The sequence below is a fragment of the Ptychodera flava genome, chromosome 13 (genome assembly GCF_041260155.1).
Source record: "Ptychodera flava strain L36383 chromosome 13, AS_Pfla_20210202, whole genome shotgun sequence".
In the NCBI taxonomy this organism is placed as follows: Eukaryota; Metazoa; Hemichordata; class Enteropneusta; family Ptychoderidae; genus Ptychodera; species Ptychodera flava.
In genome coordinates this window covers 8,868,484-8,889,227 of record NC_091940.1, presented here as the reverse complement: position 1 = coordinate 8,889,227, position 20,744 = coordinate 8,868,484, and the positions used below count along the sequence as shown (strand labels likewise).

The 20,744-nt window shown below is 37.2% G+C and overlaps 1 protein-coding gene across 1 annotated transcript in view; it reads left to right on the top strand.

Annotated features, from left to right (window-relative positions):
• The window catches only part of LOC139147332 (uncharacterized), a 39,990-nt gene extending 27,058 nt beyond the window's left edge, over window positions 1-12,932 (top strand). The window contains exons 11-23 of the mRNA XM_070718392.1: window positions 200-377; window positions 2,472-2,581; window positions 4,692-4,823; window positions 5,016-5,276; window positions 5,999-6,147; window positions 6,663-6,825; window positions 9,788-9,898; window positions 10,218-10,498; window positions 10,909-10,991; window positions 11,342-11,382; window positions 11,514-11,610; window positions 11,973-12,084; window positions 12,279-12,932. Coding sequence (XP_070574493.1) covers window positions 200-377; window positions 2,472-2,581; window positions 4,692-4,823; window positions 5,016-5,276; window positions 5,999-6,147; window positions 6,663-6,825; window positions 9,788-9,898; window positions 10,218-10,498; window positions 10,909-10,991; window positions 11,342-11,382; window positions 11,514-11,610; window positions 11,973-12,084; window positions 12,279-12,344 — 1,784 coding nt within the window. The 3' untranslated portion in view covers window positions 12,345-12,932. The remainder of the gene's footprint in view (window positions 1-199; window positions 378-2,471; window positions 2,582-4,691; window positions 4,824-5,015; window positions 5,277-5,998; window positions 6,148-6,662; window positions 6,826-9,787; window positions 9,899-10,217; window positions 10,499-10,908; window positions 10,992-11,341; window positions 11,383-11,513; window positions 11,611-11,972; window positions 12,085-12,278) is intronic.
• The last annotated feature ends 7,812 nt before the right edge of the window (window positions 12,933-20,744 follow it).

The following is a 20,744-nucleotide window of genomic DNA, read 5'->3' as shown; positions in this document are numbered from 1 at the left end:
CAACAGTGATACCGTAATCAGTGCTGGATCATTTTTAAAGAGGTTCATATCGCCAAATGTTACGTACTAATATAAGAGTAGCCGAGAATAAATTCACAACAATATTTTAGTCATAATAACTGAATTACCACAGTGCAATTTAGCAGAGGAATACATGTATACTTTCTCGATAATATAATGTGCATGTATTTCATTGCAGCTTTAAAAGAGATTTGGATAACAGCTATGGGCGCTGAGCCGATCTACGGCCAAATGTTCTATTTTTCCTGTCACTACACGTTTAAAACCAACGGTACAATCTGGACATTTTTCGACGGATCGTCGAGTAGAATACTACACGGTGGAAGGGAGCAGATCTCTTATGAACTGTATAGCAGGTCAGTACTTTCTAACGCACACGCTACTCTCTGGCATGAGCCACAACAGCTTTAAACAGAGTTCCTATGAATGGGATAACGTTACGGTTTTTCGGTATTACCTATGGCACTCAGTTCACTTACATAAGCACTCGCGTGTACCAATGGTATATTTGCACTGCTACGCAAACAACTAAAAAGACATAACTTTAAGTTTAAGGGTACTTTATAAACAGAATTACTTTTTAATTCAAGCAAACCAAAAATTGATGTCTGTAAGTAATGTGACTTAGCAAGAAATTATGAGATTTTGGTGTCGAATATTTTAAAGACGATAACTATTACAGAAACAAGTCATCGTTGATGACACAGTCCCCACTTGTTAATGGGTATTTTGATTACAGGTCCTCAGAGAGGATAGAGTCCTCTTCATTAGGTCTGTGATAAAAAATACTTTTGAATGAATTCGCTTGATACATGTCTGAGTTATGGTTCAGGACATGAAAAAAATCGTAACAAAATGGTCGCACAGTGGCCATATTGGATCGCATCACAAAACAAATTGATGTGCATAGCTATGACATTGGTCGATGTCCTTGTACCAACTTTGAATAAATTGGTCGAAACATGCGGATATGCCTGAGAAATGGCTCTGTACATGAAAAAATCGTAATAAAATTGCCGCCTGGCGGCCATATTGGATCGTATCACAAACAAATTGACGTGCATATGTATGACATAGGTCAATGTCCTTGTACCAACTTTAAATAAAATCAGTTGAGATATGCCTGAGTTATGGCTCTGTACATGAAAAAATCGTAATAAAATGGCCGCACAACGGCCATTTTGGATTGTATCACAAAACAAATTGCCGTGCACAGCTATGACATTTGTCAATAAGCTTGTACCAACTTTGAATAAAATCGGTTGAAACGTGCCTGAGTAATGGCTCTGTACATGAAAAAATCTTAATAAAATGGCCGCCTGGCGGCCATATTGGATCGTATCACAAAACAAATTGACGTGCATATCTATGACATTGGTCAATGTCCTTGTACCAACTTTGAATAAAATCGGTTGAAACATGCCTGAGTTATGGCTCTGTACATGAAAAAATCGTAATAAAATGGCCGCCTGGCGGCCATATTGGATCGTATCACAAACAAATGACGTGCATCTGTATGACATATGAAGTAATCCTTGTACCAAGTTTGAATGAAATCGCTCCAGGCATCTCAGAGATATCTGCGTGAACGGACGGACGCACGCACGCACGCACGCACGCACGCACGCACGCACGCACGCACGGACACACGCACGCACGCACGGACATGACCAAACCTATAAGTCCCCCGGACGGTGTCCGTGGGGACTAATAAACACTTAACTATTCTTGTTCTTTAAAGCACTATCGTCTATCGGTGCGTAAATACCTCGGGAACACAGCGTTCACACTCTCTTCGCCATTAGTATTACCATAGCACCGAATAATTATAACGATGTGAAGTTTTGTTGTGCGGCATGTAATGCTTTGCGAAGGAAAACCATTTCCCAGCCTTAAAGATCAAGCAAACACAAATTAAAAGTGCAGATTTTGAAGTAGAGTTTGTGATTTAATGAAACGAAAGACATTTTTTCGTTATCAGCTGCATGATCGTCGAGACATTTCCTGTGGACAAGAATACTTCCGCATAGCACTTTTAAACCCACAGCATTTTTTCCAGACACGGACCATGCGTTTATTTTAATAACTGTAGTTTACTGATATTTGATGAACTATAGGTCTCGTTTCATCTAATCTTCGTCTAATTACAAAACATACTGATGAATGAAAATCTACTTTTATACTTGATATACAAGGATATAAAAACCCCTTTTTATATGGTGTTATAAGAGACGTTCGTCACGAATACAACAAAAATGCGAAAGTAAGTGACGTACATTCTTGTAAGCAAAACCATTTTAAAAATTCTCAACCTTATGGCCTCCCAGCCTACCTAAAATAATCTCAACAAGTTTAGATCACCCGGTCTAATCATAAGTAGATGTTTTATACTATTTGAATAATATGAGGTCAACCAATGACTTGTCAAAATGCGTCTTCTTATGTTTTAGTCAGCTGACTATCTCTCACTTCGATGAAGAAAGAGTTGGTACTTACCAATGTTCAGTTACCAATGAAGATGGAGTAGAGAACACTGCTGAAGCTACTGTTACTTATGCAGGTAGCTACTTTGAATCATTTTAGCTGATAACTCAAACTAATTTCAAACACACAATTGACGTAGTTGAATAATACTAATTTCCCTCTCTAAAATCCGTTTGTATTTGGTTTGTATTCTAAAGGGACAATACTATTATTTTAGGTTTAATATTTGTATCTATTTTGATTATTTTTGCTCTAAAATCACAACGATGTTCTTCTTACTGCGAAACTAAGATGAAATATGAAGTTAAGAACCTTTCAAACACAACACAGTGTATAGTTATGCAATCGAGTTTTCCCTGAAAGTTTTATGAATCAAGTTTTTTCTTCTCAAGACTTAGTTTCTATTGTCATCATTTCAGAGAAACAAACTGTGTTAATAAGTTGAACAATGTCCATTCTTATATGATTTGGCAGATTTTAAAACTGTTATCAAGGAATATGTATAATTATCACACACATAGACCCAGTTATCCCTATAGTATGACGTCACACTATAGGTATACGGTTTACAGGATTTCCGTATACCCCTACTTCTAACATCAGAAGTAGGGGTATAAGGTCGGCACTTTTTCTTCTACTGAAACTGTTTGTACGCATTCTGGATCAGATGAAAATTGAGTGGGCACAAAGGAGTTTACTGAAAAATGCGGTAAAGGTAATATATAGCAAAAACTTCAAAGCTTTTGGTAGCGATTGTGAAAGTTTGTCTGGTTTTTTCAACTGGGGAAAACGAGAGTGTTCATTGTCGTCTACTCCCTACGTTTGCTACAACCACTGTACTGTGCTATCTCGTCACGAGCCGTAAACAGCCGCGTCTTCGCTCAAAATCGACAAATTTATCACCGAACATGCATCCAACACATATATTAAGAATATGATGTTTCAAATCAACACATCATCCTGTCAGGTGATAGGTCAAATTCTTAGCATCGGCAAAGTGTTGTATTGCTGTTGAACTTCTGCGGTAGGCTGTATTAAAGCGAGAATGTTTACTGTAGTAACGTACGGCAAACGCGGTTTTCAGAAGCTTGTGCCACTTCGTCGACAGCTCGATAGGAGACGCGGCCACAATGAAGTGTTTTCATAAGACACGAGTAAAATCGAGATCGAATGAACGTTACATGGCAAATGTTAAAAGTTTCTTGTTGCGCTTTGTTTACTGTGATTGTTTATGATTTTAGTTTCATTCATAATTACGACGAACGATGATACACTTTTCCTCTCACTTTCAAACAGCGTCCAAGGCGCTGAGAATATATGCGAACGTACGATCTTCATACGGCATCGTACTCCTCCAGTCCTCGCCAGTTTCGAGCAATATAATTTTCCTAGGTGCAGTATGGTTACATAAATGACCAACAAGAACGATGTGATACAGTTCAATGGTGGTTTTATTCATTTATTATGACCGAAGTCAGGAACTGACAAGATTTTTAGATAGCAGTAAAAATGATGACTGCAGCATTGCACAGTGTGTACAACGTATAAGCGCTATGAACAGCAAGACAAGGTTAAATTTCGATGCATTGCATTTTTTTTACATTATTACTTTACCTTTAAACAAAATAATACATCTGAATATACTATATCATCCTCCTTTCCCTTGTGCTCGATGATAAAGGTTATATCCATTCAAGTTTTGCTCGGAAAATCCGACAGCGAGAGACTACTCTGACGCATCGAGAGGAACGTGCGTTCGAATGTGAAACGGAATCAGCTGGAGCCGTACTACTTCACCCGCCACGCTGACATGATAAAGGTCCAAATTACATCGCACGGGAAAGTGAATTTTATTCGAATAAAAAGTGGGTCTATGCATGTGATAAATATATAATCTCCTAGTATTTCTCACTCATGTTTCCCTCAACCTATCTGCCGCTATGTTGGGGGAACCCTCGTCTTCGATGACGTCACACTCGTTCGAAATACCGGAAGATTATATATAAGTATACATGAAAACATATCAAACCGTACAGCTGATGTGGCTTCGAGTCTGAAATATGTGTTTATAAATATGACTGAAATCTATGCTATGCTAGGTATTTTATATCTTCTGCAAATCATATTGTATTAATACAAGATATTGTACATTTGAACAACTTTATGTTCATAAATTTTCTTCATAGATTGTGCAGAAAACCTGTTTGGTGATTTCTGCAACAACACATGTAATTGTACGCATGCCGTGAGATGTGATCGATCATTAGGCTGTATTTGTCTAGATGGATGGATATGGACCGGAAACATGTGCGACTTGGGTGAGAGGTTTGAGTTTCAACGTATTTGAAATAATTGCTCCTTTATGCACATTTTGAATTGGTTTACTAAATTGTTGAATTTATAATCATTATTTTTAGGCCTTATTCTTCATGTCTCTATGATGCTATGAAAATTTTGGGTACCTTGAAATAGAGGGCAGGCGTGACTTAATCCAGTTTTTTACTCGACAGACGTCCAGGCTCCAAATCTCACTGGCTGTCCAACTGACCAAACAGTGTTAGCAGACGTTAATGACAACTCGACAATAGTCCAATGGATTAACCCGTCATCAAGTGACAACTCCGGTCAGCCAATTGTTTTGGAATCAAATCGGGAATCGGGGGAAAGATTCAGTATTGGAAAGCATGACATCATCATGTGGGCTTCGGATCAATCAAATAACACAGCTTTTTGCAATTTTTCAGTAGGTGTTGCTAGACTGGAAAAAACTGGTAAGCTGCGTACAATGCTCTATAAGGAACACTTTTTACCGGTCGAACGACCTTACATTTAACTTATAACATCCTTAAATATGATAATTTTCTCTCCTCGGCTTGACTGTAAATTGCATATTCATTTCATTGAAGAAGCATTTATACTCATTTCAAAGTCGTAATTATATATATGGTAACGATTTCACATTCTTACTGCATAGAAGCCTGATGCGTTAACGTTTTAGACTAATGACTCTCGAAATGCGATCGCAAAATAATTCTGTAAAATGTTTTGTAAAATATTCGAAAGTTTATGGATTTTAAGATGGCCAAAACCCAAATACTATATTGTGAAATTTTTTAGAAAAAATGGACATCCTGTCTCTCTGAAGGCCGATCCGAAAAATTACATTTCTGTATGGGATATGATTGTTCCACAGTCCCTCCACGCACGTTTTGGCGCTATTAAAATAGATGAAAATTTACACGAAAAATTTCTCTCACATATATCTCACTCCATCATGGCCATTGGTTTTATATAGAAATTCACCACACATGCTACCAATGTGCCAACGTTTATGACACTGCAACCCGATCATAGCCAAAACGCAAACGAATTCCCGAAATGAAGAAAGCTTCCTTAAGTGTAATAAATAACAACTGCACAACTAATAAAAAAAACATGACATGTTCGATCGGCTAAATATTCTAATCTCATTTTAAAAACTTATTACCATCAGCTGGAACCATATTTTTACCAGTTTATTTATGGATCATACTAGCGAGTGCAGTGGTCATTCTTATAATCCTGATTGCGTGTGTTGCAAAAAAGAAACGACTTTACGTAGCTGTAGACGGAAACGATCAAGAGTTTGACGATTATCTAAAGGCAAGCTGCTCACTATAATTCATGATATATCAATGTAGATGCATATCTTATGTTAATAATAAGTGATGTTTGATAATGTCCGCGCATGAGAATGAAAGTGTGTATAGTTTAGTTTCTGTTACATGTGATATAATAGTTAACATTTAGCACAAATGTTGGAGGGTGTTCCGTAAGACAATTAACTCTCAAAGAGAAATCTCTGGATTACGATTTTCTTTTGGTGGCTCACATCATATTAAGAATATAATGTATACAAAATTAAAATTCCAAGCTTCTTCATGTTTGAGAAAGATCCTTAATCAAATTCCTCTAGATGGTGACTATTAACAAAGATAAAACTGTTACAATTTTCAGCCTTACTTATTCTTTTATGTAAATTCGCAAGTAATGAACAGTAACAATAGACAACAGGTTATGAAAGGTACGGTTAATTGATTTCCCTAGAGTTTTATTTTTTAAACTTTATTTTTGTTACTCCCATTTTATCCAAAGTTTGCTATATCTTTGCGGACTAGGCACATTTACCAATGGCAGTATCAGCGTGGAATGTTGAGACGAAAGCTTTGAAGATATTAAAGGAAGAGCCGATTGGCGTCGGAGAGTACGGACGAGTCCACAAAGCTCGATTGACAATCGATGGAAGGGAACAAGTAGTTGCTGCTAAAACTCTCTGTGAAAGTGAGTCAATATCTCTCTTATTGAAGGTTGTACTGTAACAACGTCGAGACGGATTGCACTTCGTCTTACCTAAGATGTAAATGATATTAAAGTGAGTGGGAGTGCGAAAATTTTATGATATCCGTCATATAGCTACGCGTGGAGATAAATCGATATATATATATGTATATATATATATATATATATATATATATATATATATATATATATATATAATATATATATATATATATAATATAACTAGAAACGTGTTTTGTAATATGACAAATTCCACATTTTCTGTAGCGTGGAAATTTAAATTCGAAACTAATGAGAAAAATCACACAACTACATCGAGTGTCTCTACACTGCAAATAATTTGGGGTTGAAAAAATGGCCTATGAAGGACTTGAACCCACGTCCCCCGAATTCAGTCCGGGTGCTCTACCAACTGAGGTAACGGATCAGTTGAAGATTGTTTACGTGTGCCGTCTACACTACACAACTATATATATATATATATATATATATATATATATATATATATATATATATATATATATATATATATATATATATATATATATATATATATATATATATATTATAAATAGTACTATTATAAAATATATATATATCAATAATGTTAGCTGTTAGTTCGTTTATAAGACCCCCAGGGGGTAAACCCGAATTTTGACTGGAACAATAGAGTCATTGTCATGTAATGAGACAAGGATATCCACAAATCTTACGCTGCTTATCAAAGTCACAAACAAGTGTCAAAGTGAAGTATCAAACCTCACACATACGCACACTATTGTTGGAGTTTTGAACATGTAAAGTGGGAACAGTTCTATCATTTCCTGGCGATTTCACTACCTAAATGAACATTAAAAGAGTCGGATTTTTTAGCGTCTCGATGTCGTCTTTTCATTACTGTCATTTTGCTACCATCAAAATAAGCAGATTTTTCAACATCTGATTAAGTACGAATCAAACATTTCGATGCAATTTGGCTACCATGAAATGAACATTTAGGATAGTCGGGTTTTTGGACTTGTCGATCAAGTACGATTCGCTCATTTCATCACGATCAAACAAACACAATTTACACTCATACAAACACAAAAAAGTTTGGGTATCAGTAGTTCTCTTTTTGGAGACTGTTGTGGCCCTTAAAAGGGCCGTTTCTTTTTTTGTCAGCGGCATGATTTGGTCTGTTTTAGTGAATATGTACGGTGAAAACAGTACCTCAGACTGATTGATTTGGCAGAGGTACAGCCGCATTATTTGCCAAATAAAACCCGACGTGGCATTTCTGTGCCATGCCAATTCTTGGAGAATGGAAGAATGCCTTCTTCTTTGCCTTCAAGTAGTATTTTTTGTTAACTGACATGTCACGATCGATGATATTCGAAATTAACCGTGCCCGGTATCCGTGCTACCTCTCGCTTCAAACTTTCAACTTTGCAACCATCTTGAACAACGGCTACAGCATTTCGATCGTGTATGTTGTCTGCATCTCGGCGAAGTTCATAAAGCAAACCAAGTTCTATAGCTGATTGCGACGGTAGTTAGGCATGCCGACAGCGAGAATGTTTTTAATAATTACTTTTTTTCTTGACCATGATGATCGTGCACTGTCTTATGACTTGTCAGAAAATAAAGTCTACGATAACCGACGCATTTTTATAGGATCTTGTGACGATGTCGGGAAATCCTTTTGCCGCCGTTATCAATAGAAAATTTGGGACGTGTGAATGACACGAGCTTTGAACTTCTTTCGCTCAACTTTTACACTTTTGTTTTCATACTACTAAGGCAAAAGACTACGGCACATGAAAAGTTGTTCTTTAAATGGTATGCTTATAAAGATTTTTTCAACAGTTTTCTATCATGTAAGGTATCTTTTGTGATCATTGTGAATAGCTGCAAGTTTTCTCTTACGTTCAAATTTACCATTAAAGTATAAAAAGATTTTTGGAACAGATTTCTGTCACGTAAGTTTCTTTTGTCATCATTGTGAAGAGTTGCAAGTTTTCTCTTACGTTCAACTTTACCGTATAAGCAATCAGTGAAAATAGAAATATCATTGGTATCGTAAAATCTTTCAAAAAGATTTGATGACGATATCGACTTCGACGGGTTTGACTTCGATGAAGAGGGTATATGCAATAAGAATACCTGCATGAGGTCTCAGAATAGATAATGAATGAAGATTTTATTGAGTCACAACCAAGAAGACACAGTCAGAAATAATTAGACTTCCATGGGAAATAGAGAAATCCAGTGAAGAGAGATTGTATTCTGGTACATTGTATTTGGCTGCAATTAAACACAATGGTTTGTAATCGCTCTGCTCCATTAAAGTTTCTGATTACAATAACATTTTCTGCCTAACAATACAAGAAAATGTAGTTAATATATTAACAATTTTCAGGGTGATAATAAGTTCTAGCTTTTTTCATGCCACGATGTTTCCTGTAAACTTACTCTTTCCGTCGACTATTTGACAAAAGTGTTTCAACTCAGGAGAAAACCTTGCGAGCTGTTATAGTAAAGACATGGTCTCAAGCACGATCATATGATTGTTTTTTTCATCAACAGCGTGTACGAAATTCAATATTCTAAACTAAGAATAGACGGTACAGAAATCTCGAACTCAAATAAAACTATACATGGTATCATCATTGAAGGATGAAGAAGACCAGTTATTGCAATACTAAACCTTCCTTTGATAACAGGCGAGAGGATTCTAATAGTGTAGATTTCCGATCGGATTCGCACTCACAATGTACGGCATCCAATCACATAGCGACGGCATCACAGTCAAAACCCCTCGGCCAAATCCTATCCTGCTTTGAAAAATATACAGACGTAACCCACACTTTGACTTGTACTCTTTTTGACTTCTTCTACAGTATTCTTATCTAATCAGCCAGGGTTTACGCCTACTGAACTGTATATTCTTGTTTCTATTCAGCTCGTTCAGATGCTATAAGCCGGAAAAATTTCGTCAACGAAGTACGGTGTCTTGTGCAATTGGCAAACCATCCTAATATTATTTCTTTTCTTGGCATTGAAATAAGTGGAGGTAGGACTATAATATTCTTGCTAAATTAATAGCGTATTTGTATTGATAAAAGCTTTGGACTATTAGTAACACTAACAATTTGACAAAGATACAAGATGTAATAGAACAGCTACCTTAGTTATGTAGTCAAGCTTGTCTTGAATATTAGAGACGTTCTTGACCGATGAAAAGATCTATAATCTTAATAACTATATATGTGGAATTGTTTTCAAAGTTCTCATACTTTTGTTCATTTGACATGGGTTTGCAAAAAAATTTCCAACGTTATTTACCATAAAAGCAAATTCATTTAGTTATGTAAATGCTTTCTTTCTTCAAGATTCGAAATACATACTGACAGAATATGCATCCGAAGGTGATCTGAAGACCTACCTTAAATCACTGACATTTCTCAGCACAGAAACAGAGACACGATTGATAAAAGTTGCCAGAGACATCGCCAATGCTCTGTCGTTCATGTCGGTGAAAGGTGTGATGCACAAAGACATCGCTGCTCGCAATGTGTTCCTGACTAGCGATTTCACAGCCAAGATTGGAGATTTTGGACTTGGTCGAGATGTTTACGAAAGACTTGGGAGTGACTATCATTCACTCTTGTGGGTGGGTTTTTGATAGATTTCGCTTCGTGAAAAAGTATCTGTGCATCTTCCTTTAAACAACGAAAATGTTGTTGTCCTTCGAAAAGGCACTAACATGTGGATGTTCGACTGCAATGACAAAAACCCCATGTATACCTGCAGCCGTGTAACAGGAACGTTTGTTATTATTTGTGACTTTCGTTTATGAAAGACTTCGAAGTGAATCTTTCGCTCTTGCTGATGGGATTTGAAATTTTTGCCATTTAAATTGTCCTTTCTTGTTTCTATGTTTGCTTTGTCCGCCTTGTAAAAGATAATTCCATTGTTAGAGGGGCCTTCTAATGGCAAGAGGGTTGTCCCGAGACGACATGCATCACATTACTTTTTATCCACAGTAACTGTAGTAACATATATATATATATATATTCTCAGGCAAATCAACACTGTCGATTTCCATTGCGATGGATGCCTGTAGAGTTTCTCGTTGATGGAACCTTTACACTTGAAGGAGACAGGTAAGATGAAGGTCCGAACAATGAACACATGAATGAGGCTTAATCCATGTCAGTTCAATAATCTGCGATCAATAACAATGAATCTGAATACATCAATGTGCTAAACATAATAGTATTACATGAACATCTGTCTGTATCATTGAGCCTTCCCGAAACATTTTTGGTTTTGCCTTCAAATTACCAATAATGTTTGTTACACAATCGGAATGTTCTGTAATTACTACTTTCCAGGATTACATCTCATCTGAAATATGAATCAAGTGTTCTCTTATTGCTGTATACGTGTCGTTCCTCACACTCTATAATGTCCTGTTGCATAGTAATTTTGTACTTGGTTATTCATATCACAGGTGGTCATACGGAATATTACTGTGGGAAATAGGTTCACTAGGTAAGTGCTGAGACTCATCATACACAAATGAAAGTAGTCCCTCGTACGTGAAACAGCGAAAACTGTCAATCGCACCAAGTGTGTGGTAGTTCCATCCGATTCAATGTCTTATGTTCCATTTTGGTCTTAAGGTGGTTCTCCATTGATGAATGTTCCAGTAGAAGATTTACTTGAGTATTTACAAAAAGGTGGTAGACCTGTGAAACCAGAAGGATGTACAACTACAGCGTGAGTGATCTTGTCTTCTAATCTTTGATTCTCTAGCCTGGTATGTCCAAGATGCCAACGTCGTTAGACTGATAGTCAATGAATTGATAGGGTTTTTATCGTTATCAACATGACAGGTTTTGTCTTTTATCAAATACAACTGCACTATTGTTCCTCGGGGGAAAGTAGTTCTTCTACCAATAGAAATATACATTAAATACGTAGATAACATAAGCCAACCACCCACACTCGAGCTCCATGCCGCCACCAACACTACTCTCAGCACCTATAAGGATTTAAGAGCACTAATACTATACCAGTTGTGCCTACACACGGCATAAGAATGTTGATTATCGTAGACTGTTATGTTTCATTTCTCGTAGATACCAGATTATGCAGCGCTGTTGGCATGAAGACAGGTACGAGCGCCCAACACCAGACCAACTCATGACTGACTTCGATCGTATGTTAAGGACACCAGCGAATAGTTCTCAAGTACGTTCTCCCAATGTCACATCGCCTGTTGTCCTTTGCATTCTTCTTTCATTTGTAACATCTCCAGTACAAATTTGTAGGAATACAACATGTAGTATTGTTATTATTTGTATTGACTGATTTCTGTTTATCTTTTAATGCATTACTTCCGGATATCCATAACATTACAACTTCAGTAATTTCATTTTTTGCAGAGATTTTTTACCGCAGAAGTCAAAGAACTAAACAACAAAACAACCGATGATCAATCGCGTGAATGAACTGAAATACTCAAATGAGTGAGTGGAATATTTAAGACCAGTTCCCTATAGTGCCAAGGCTGAAGGCCTTGGTGTGCAACCTAGTAGCGCTCAGCTTACTGAGGACTCGTGTTACATTAAGACTACAACGGTCTTGAAATGTCGAGCATAATAAGAAACTGTCGTTCGACGGATATATAATTTCGTATTTTTCAGTGTTATCACTTTTGCCGACCGTGTATAAAATGCCCTGTCTATGCTACGTGACTGTCAAACACATTGTCTGGAATTGGGGGGGGGGGACTTTTTCATGGGATAGCATCATACTCTACCATTATTGGTTGGAATACCACGTAATGGTATACATGGCTTGCATTTTGATTACATCTCTAGAATTATATAAATGAAAACAACAAACGACTAAATATCTATCCCATGTATCTGATAGTTTTCTGTTTGCTATTTGTGGCGAAGTCATTTTAAGTAAGATGTTTACCGAATTCAAAGCTGACCTGTATTAGTAGCCCATATGATAGATGTGAATATTTTCATTTTATCTTGGTTCTTAAATTTCAAATTAAAATTGTTGCTTTCAACAATACGCAGTACATGTTAGGCATTTGATTGAGTCACAAAACATTATTTCACTGCCCGCTTAACAATTCGCAATTCGCAACTAAAGGTGATGTGTGCTTGTTCGTGCAATATTGGCGGCACATCGGCATGTACTGTAAAACATTCGACAGAAACAGACATATCGTCATTATCAACAATACTTGGATATGTGAGAAGTTGATTTTGTGACCCGAGGGTCACAAAGTACCATGGGTGTGACATACACAATTGGAACTAATTGATAATTGGATAGTGAATTTATGTCTTTTAATCTGCAAATGTAAGCTAAATCTGCTTTTCTTTTTAAGTTACACACTTGTTTTATGAGTAATTTGTAATATTGCAACATTCAGTTATACGGCACCTTACACTTTTGAGAAATTTGAACAATATGAAGATCCAATTCTCCCAAATTTGTGCTAAAACGTGTTGACAAGCAAATGCACTGGTGAAATATTCCGGCAACAGAACCCACCCGCAATAACAAATTGAAATAAAACATATTTAATTGTAATGGTGCATCGCAAGATCACCAGCTTAGCAGCTGTTGTTGCAACACCTTGCTGCAGTATTAACAAATAATGTCTCTGAAACGTGTTCAAATCTAGATGAACATCATTGCAGTAAGTGCATGGCAAAGCTTTTGTGAACGTGATAACTGCATGAACCTATAGCAGTCCTGTTTAATAGGTCTTGTTAAAATTCTATGGCAGCATTGCTATACAAACATATACCATGTCATCAAGTGGGTTGGACTGTGATCTGCATACAATACAGCAGTTTCAGTAGAATTCCAAATAGATCCATAAGTAAAGTCAGAACACACAAACGCCATTCAAACATTATTTCCTTTGTAAAGAACCTAAAGTGTCACTGTAGCACAGACCTATGAGATCTAACTTTGACATAAGGGAGTGTTCAGCTATTACGACCGGGGTGGGCCGGCAAAATCCAGGGGGGGGGGGCACCTCAAATTTGAAAACTGCAAAGAGAGTCATGTATTTTTCAAACAGCTGAGAGGGGGATCACTTTGTTTTCATAAGTATCCGTCCCGTCAAAAGGCAGTTTCACTGTTCAGAAATATTCTGGGAGATAAAAATGACTCGCTGCATGTTTTCATTCTCTGAAGTCACTTAAAGGCGGAGCCTCCCTTTAAAAGGGCGCCAACCTATGGCGGCGTTCATTGTGTAAGTGGACACCAAGCAGGTAACATGAGGGCACACGCTCCAGATAATGCCACTTTTTATTTTCTTCCGACCGCAAAAACGCTGACAGACTGCCAAGCGGTCAGCACGAAGCTGCTGCCGATCGAACTCAGTGGTTATATTCAAATTCTAACGTGACTGGAAGACGTTTTTTAAGGAAATGCGAGTGTGGTGCAGGGGAATAAATGACCGTTGGCAATTTGAACCGACCGTCAATCAAACGATTATATAAGCTCTGTTTGCAGGATTAGCAAAAGGTGACAAAAGATTGAAATCAGTTTGTGTAATTAATGTTATAGAAATCAAACATCGTACTGGCCATGTGTTTGACTGGGAGGAGAACTCCACTAATGCGAGAACCAGGGATTGAAAAGTGCGACTTTAACTGTAAATCTGAATAAAAGTATAATTATCTGTTACATAAATATCTTTACTTGGCAACTCTGAGGCTTGTCTTATTGTAAATCGAGCTCACTGAGGGTAATGAACAAGTCCTATTACTTACATATTAGAGATATAGCAAGTTTTATCAGGGAAATTATTTAACAGTTACCTGTAGACTACTAGTACCATGAAAAATTAAATAATACTTTTACGAGAAATTCCGATATCATAATTGTTGTCAACAAACGATCTTTAAGGTAGCGGTAAAGGCTAGAGCGTCAGTTATAAACTTCAATAAAACTATTAAAACATGAAAGAAGTCAACATTCTCTGTGGAATAAAAAAAACTAGACATTTGGGGTCATAAGCATTGAAGAGTTATAGCCCATTGAAACTTCTGAAAAACTGACCAAATAAGAGGAAGTTGGGGAGTCCTTAGTGTATTAAGTATGGTAGAGGTCCCCTAGCTTTTAAAAAAATGTTTGAAAAGGGAAAGTCATTTTTTACTGTTTTTTAGGAAAGTTTGACAAGGCAGTGCTTGCATTCAGAATGCGTGACTGCTATTATAAATGCATTTTTAGATTCTTTGAGTGTCAAAGAGGTGTCAAAAGTGAGATTAACCAAAAAGACTGCTCTTTGACTTCAAAAGAGGGGTGCAAATATGGCTTGTTTTCAACAATTTTGACAGAATAACAGTTTTCCTACATAATTTTATACCAATTAAATCCAACCTTTGAAATGAGATATGGACATGGAATTTTTACAGCCTATTAACAAGGTTACAGATAAGATTTGTACGGCATAATTTTCCTGTATTTGAAGTACTTTTTGAAAAATCACATTTTGAAATTTGAAAGAATTTTTAATAATTTTTTGATATGTAAACCCATGTAAAATCATAAAAACAAATTTTATTTACAAATCCTGCCGTACAAATCTTACAATTAATAGTGTCAACATATTTATAACTAATTTGGTAATATTAATTTATTATTAAATTCAAAGATGTAAAAAAATATGAAAAATTAAATTTTAATATTGATTGGTGTCATATTTCAAAATCATGGCTACAAACTTACAATTTTTATATTCTTTGGAGAAAGTATTAACTAAGGGAGTTATCCTGAAAATTTGAACTAAATATCTTGATTCTAACACTTGAAACTTGACATTAACTCTGAGAAAAGAATTGGTGCAAAAATAGCCTTTACCGCTACCTTAAAATACCCTATTTGAATCGAGTACATTTGTATCAATTTTCAAACACCTCTAAAAGCACAAATTAATATAGTTTAGCACTGTAAAAAAATTATTCATAGTTTTCTCATAGACTCCGATGTATAGTGAATCAACATTTCAGTAAAATTCCAAAATACAATTTCTTGCAGACATATCAACCTTTAACTATCCTAGTCTAACTAAGTGCTTTAAAATGAATTATCAAACGTTTATAAATACACAGATAAAGATAGTTTTATATTGGAAAAACGTTATTCATAGTCTCCGCACAGACTGCATGTACAGTGAATGAACATTTCAGTGAAATTCTAAAATCCAAATTGTTGCACTCATATCCATTTGTAACCACCCTAGTCTAATCAAGTACATTAATATTAATAATCGAGAGAGATAGATACACAGGTTCACCTATTTTTGTATTGGAAACAAATTATTCACAGTTTCCTCCGAGACTCCCATGTATAGATGATGAACATTTTCAGTGAAATTCCAAAATTAGATTTCTTGTACACATGATATGCACCTTTAACCATCATACTCTAATCAAGTACAATTATGTTAATTATTCAACGTCTGTATATGCACAAGTATAGCAAATTTTTCATTGAAAAAACATCACCATTTTATTATAGACTCCCATGTATAATAAATGAACATTTTTGGTGAAATTTTTTGTCCGCATACCAGTACCAATAATTCGTAACAACCCTATTCCAATTAAGTACATTTATGTCAATTATCAAATATCTATAAATGCATAGATATAGTTTTGTTAGTCCCCACGGACACCGTCCGGGGAGACTTATAGGTTTGGTCATGTCCGTGCGTCCGTGCGTCCGTCCGTCCGTGCGTCCGTCCGTTCACGCAGATATCTCAGACATGCCCAGGTCAATTTCTTTCAAACTTTGCACAAGGATAGTACCCTACCCCATACAGATGCACGTCGATTTGTTTCACAATGCGATCAAATTTGGCCGTGTTAGAGGACTTTTTAGTTTTCACCTCCATAGACTCCCATGTATAAGGCAGTCCATAGACTCCCATGTATAAGGCCAAGAAAAATAAAAATTTAGTTTCTCATCGTATTCATATTGCAAAAAGGATGCAGTGACACAGTTTTTAGTCCCCACAGATGAAGTCCAGGGGGCTTATAGATTGGGTCATGTCCGTCAGTGAGTCCATCCGTGAGTCCATCCGTTCACGAAGATATCTCAGATATTTTGACAAAATATCACGTGACCTTGGTGACCTTTGACCTCAAATATATATATTTGTCCGTAACTCAGCAACCACAAGTGCTACACCCTTCATATATGGTATGATGGGACAGCTTATGACGCCACATATTGTACCTCATTAATTATGCGCATATCTAATTTTGAGCGAGCCAATAGAGCTAGAGGTGTGATTTTTGGTATATAGGGATAACTTAGCAATACTATTTTTTTCAAAATGTCACGTGACCTCGGTGACCTTTGACCTGAAATATACGTTTATGTCGTAACCACAAGTGCTATGTCCTTTATATTTAGTAGGGTGGGAGACCTTGTGACAACACACGCTTTACCTCATTAATTATGCACACATCTAATTCTGGGCAAGGGAATAGAGCTAGAGGTCTGATGTTTGGCATAAAGAGATTAATGAGCAATACAATTTTTTTAATTTCACGTGACCTTATGACCTTGATTATACATATATATGCATAACTCAGTAACCACAAGTTCTATACCCTCCAAATTTGATAGGATATTAGACCTTAAGATGTCACATCTTGTACCTCATTATTATGCGCATATGTATTTCTTGGCTGGCCAATACAGCTAGAGGTCTGATCTTTTTTCCCGATTTAAAACCATAACTTAGACATGCCTCATGTGTTTCAAATTGGGAACAACGACATAGACCTATGTGCCCATAGATCTCAACATATACACTCCAGTGATCAGTGTTCCCTCTGAGGTTTCAAGAGGGTGCGCAACTTGAGATCACGGTCCCTCCGGGACTGTGTTGAGATACGTCGGATTATTGTCTCACAGCTGGGTCCGTTCATGTATATGCTAATTTACTGAGGTACGTCACAACGTACAATGAACGTTGGTGGCAACTGCGCCACCAACGGGCGCTAAACCGAAACGCGGAAGTAAAATCTACGCCGAGATCGCACATTTCACCCCGAGTATCGTTTCCAAAACTACCGATCGAAATGACTGAGACTAAAGTTGCGCAAAACATGAAATTTCACTGCGAGAGCAGTCGGAGACACTGCGCAATTGGCGCGCAAATAAGCCTTAGCGGGAACACTCCAGTGATACTTCTTAATGACCACATTTCCCTGCCCCATCAAGACTAATACTCCTATTACAAGTGGGGACTATGTCATTGTCAATGACTTGTTTGAAAAAGTATTACATAGTTTTCTCATACACTACCATGAAAAGTGAATCAACATTATCAGATGATTATCAATTAAATCCAAATATCAAAATTCTGTAAACACATGCTTGCGCAAAAATAGTGCAATCCACCTTTAATTTCTGTCCAATCCCTTTGAGGGGTAATTTCAAAATTATAGCAAGTCATAAGAGGAAATTTGAACATTAACGCCTCTTGTGTTTGTTAAGGGGTGCAATTTGAAAAAATCTGAGAATCTTTTTTTTTAATCTCTCGCAGTGTTTGTATGTGCAACTTTACTCAAGCAGTGTGGGGGGGGGGTCATGAAATTTTTGTCATCTTAAAAAGGGGGTCATCCATTTTTTGGTGCAATGGGTAGGGGGTTCACTAATTTTGACTGATGCGCCGGAAGAATTTACCGGCCCGCCCCGGTCATAATAACTGAATGCTCCCTAAATAAAGGATAACATGCGTTATGTGGAAGACGAAATGTTGTGTAAAAGATAAGGTGTAAAAAATTGATGCGGTGTCACGTGACACAAGAGTAAACAACATGGCGTGCAACATGGGGGATGTGAACTGATCTAATGAGTAATGAATAGAAACCTTACATGTACGTCAGTCACAAATAGTGGCAACTCTAGGACATCGTGTTCCTTAAAGTTTCAGGTTTTCATTTCAGTTAAATAAACTCTAAATACAAGGACAAGGGTATTCTAGACCATCGGTATTTGACTCAAAGATAGAAAGCGATAATTGGCAGTTTCGCATCCAAAATACCGGCAACCTTTCGGGGGACACACATGAAGATACTGACCCTGGTAACTCATGGCAACAAAGTATCTTAATGGCGATGTGTTTCTTAACTGGAAAAACTGACAATTTCAAGCGGAGGTAAGAGGACTGAATAATTGCAATCAATTATTCTGCTAAACGGAACAGGATCTGCACCAACAGAAGTTCATGACGTCATCATATACACATGCGCAAACATGTTGTGGCGATTATCATCGGCTCATCATCCTTGGTACATGGATTAGTTGGTCTTAGGTTTTCGTTAGGAAATATTGTTTTAGGCTCGTTATACTCAGATATTGTAAGTATAATCTAAAATCAACACTCTGTGCTCTTAAAAGACCCCGCTGTGAATATCTAATTACACGTTGGTAAATGAGTTCTTATTACTTACGTCATTGATAAAGTATTTTCGGGAATTGTTGTTTTTAGTTTCCAAGTGTAAAGCCCCTTTGAATATTTAGCAAAATAAAGTGGCTATCGAACAGACAGAAAAATATTGTATCGAACACAAACGTCCCACTGACTTGTGTACGGTCACTGTGGGCAGAAGTGAAAGACAGCTGGAAGTTCCCTTTTCTGTTTGCGTTTGGTCACACGTAATGCACATAGGGCGCCGTCATTATTTACAGCCTGGGGTGGGTCGGAGGAATCTGAGGGGGTCATTCAAAAATTGAAAGCTAGGAGGGATTGGTCAAAATGTGGCGATGAAGAAGAGGTCACAATTTTGGGTTCAAAATGACTTGAAACACCTCTCAGATTGCACCATTTCACACATCAATTTCTCAAAATGTTCGATGCGAGAGGGCTCTACCCCTCTCGTGCTCTCCCCTTCGGGTTGTTCTAACAGTTTTACTCAGTAAAAATACAAATTGAAAACACCTCTTAGATTGCACAAGACTAGACCATTGCACATATCGATTTCTAAAAATTTCTACGCAAGAGAGGGACAACCCCCTCTGACACTTCCCCCTCATCCTCCGGCGTGCTCTCCCCTTGTACTTCCAAATTCTGCCATGTCTGATATCCAAGTGAAAACACTGTCATGCTTTCCATACATATTAAACAACACTGTATGGTTGTATACTTGTCAAAGCGTGAACTTTTATATCTACATTTTGTTGCGACTTTGAATTACTGTTAGTTTGTTTCATCTTTTTCAACCGTCAAACCGCATGTGATAACCGATGATAATCTAGCAAGGTACAGAAGAATTTGAAAGGTCTTTACTATTGCTGTGTTTTTCGTGTAGAGATATTTAACCTTTCTAAGTGGGGAGGGAGTGTCAGTCAAAATTTCTGCGTTAGCGAGGGGGTTACTCAAATTACAGAGTTTCCCATGAAATTCTGCCGACCATCCCCACGCCGTAAATAATGGCGGCTCCCTTATTTTTAGTTGCACATTTGGCAGAAGTCAACAAAAGCGCACACTTTGACATGACGTAACGAACATTATCATATGATTTTGAAGACGGTCGGAATGCCTTTTGTGTTTATTCTTTCTTATCAGATCATTCATTGGAGGCAAGAATGTGTGAAGCGTGCCTTAGGGACTGGTCAGTTTCTTCGGCCTGGGAGGGGGGCGGTGGATTCATGGGGGGGGTCACCCTGTTTTTGACTTTGGTGATAGGGGGGGGTCACCATGTTTTTGAAATGCCCAATAGGGGGGTCAGTGTGTTTTTGAATTTCGACACAGGCTCATCATTGCCTAAAATGCATCGTGTCAGCCACAAATTTCATCATTCAGGTGCATTTTTCGGCGCGCCATTCGGGCGCGTAACTTTAATAAT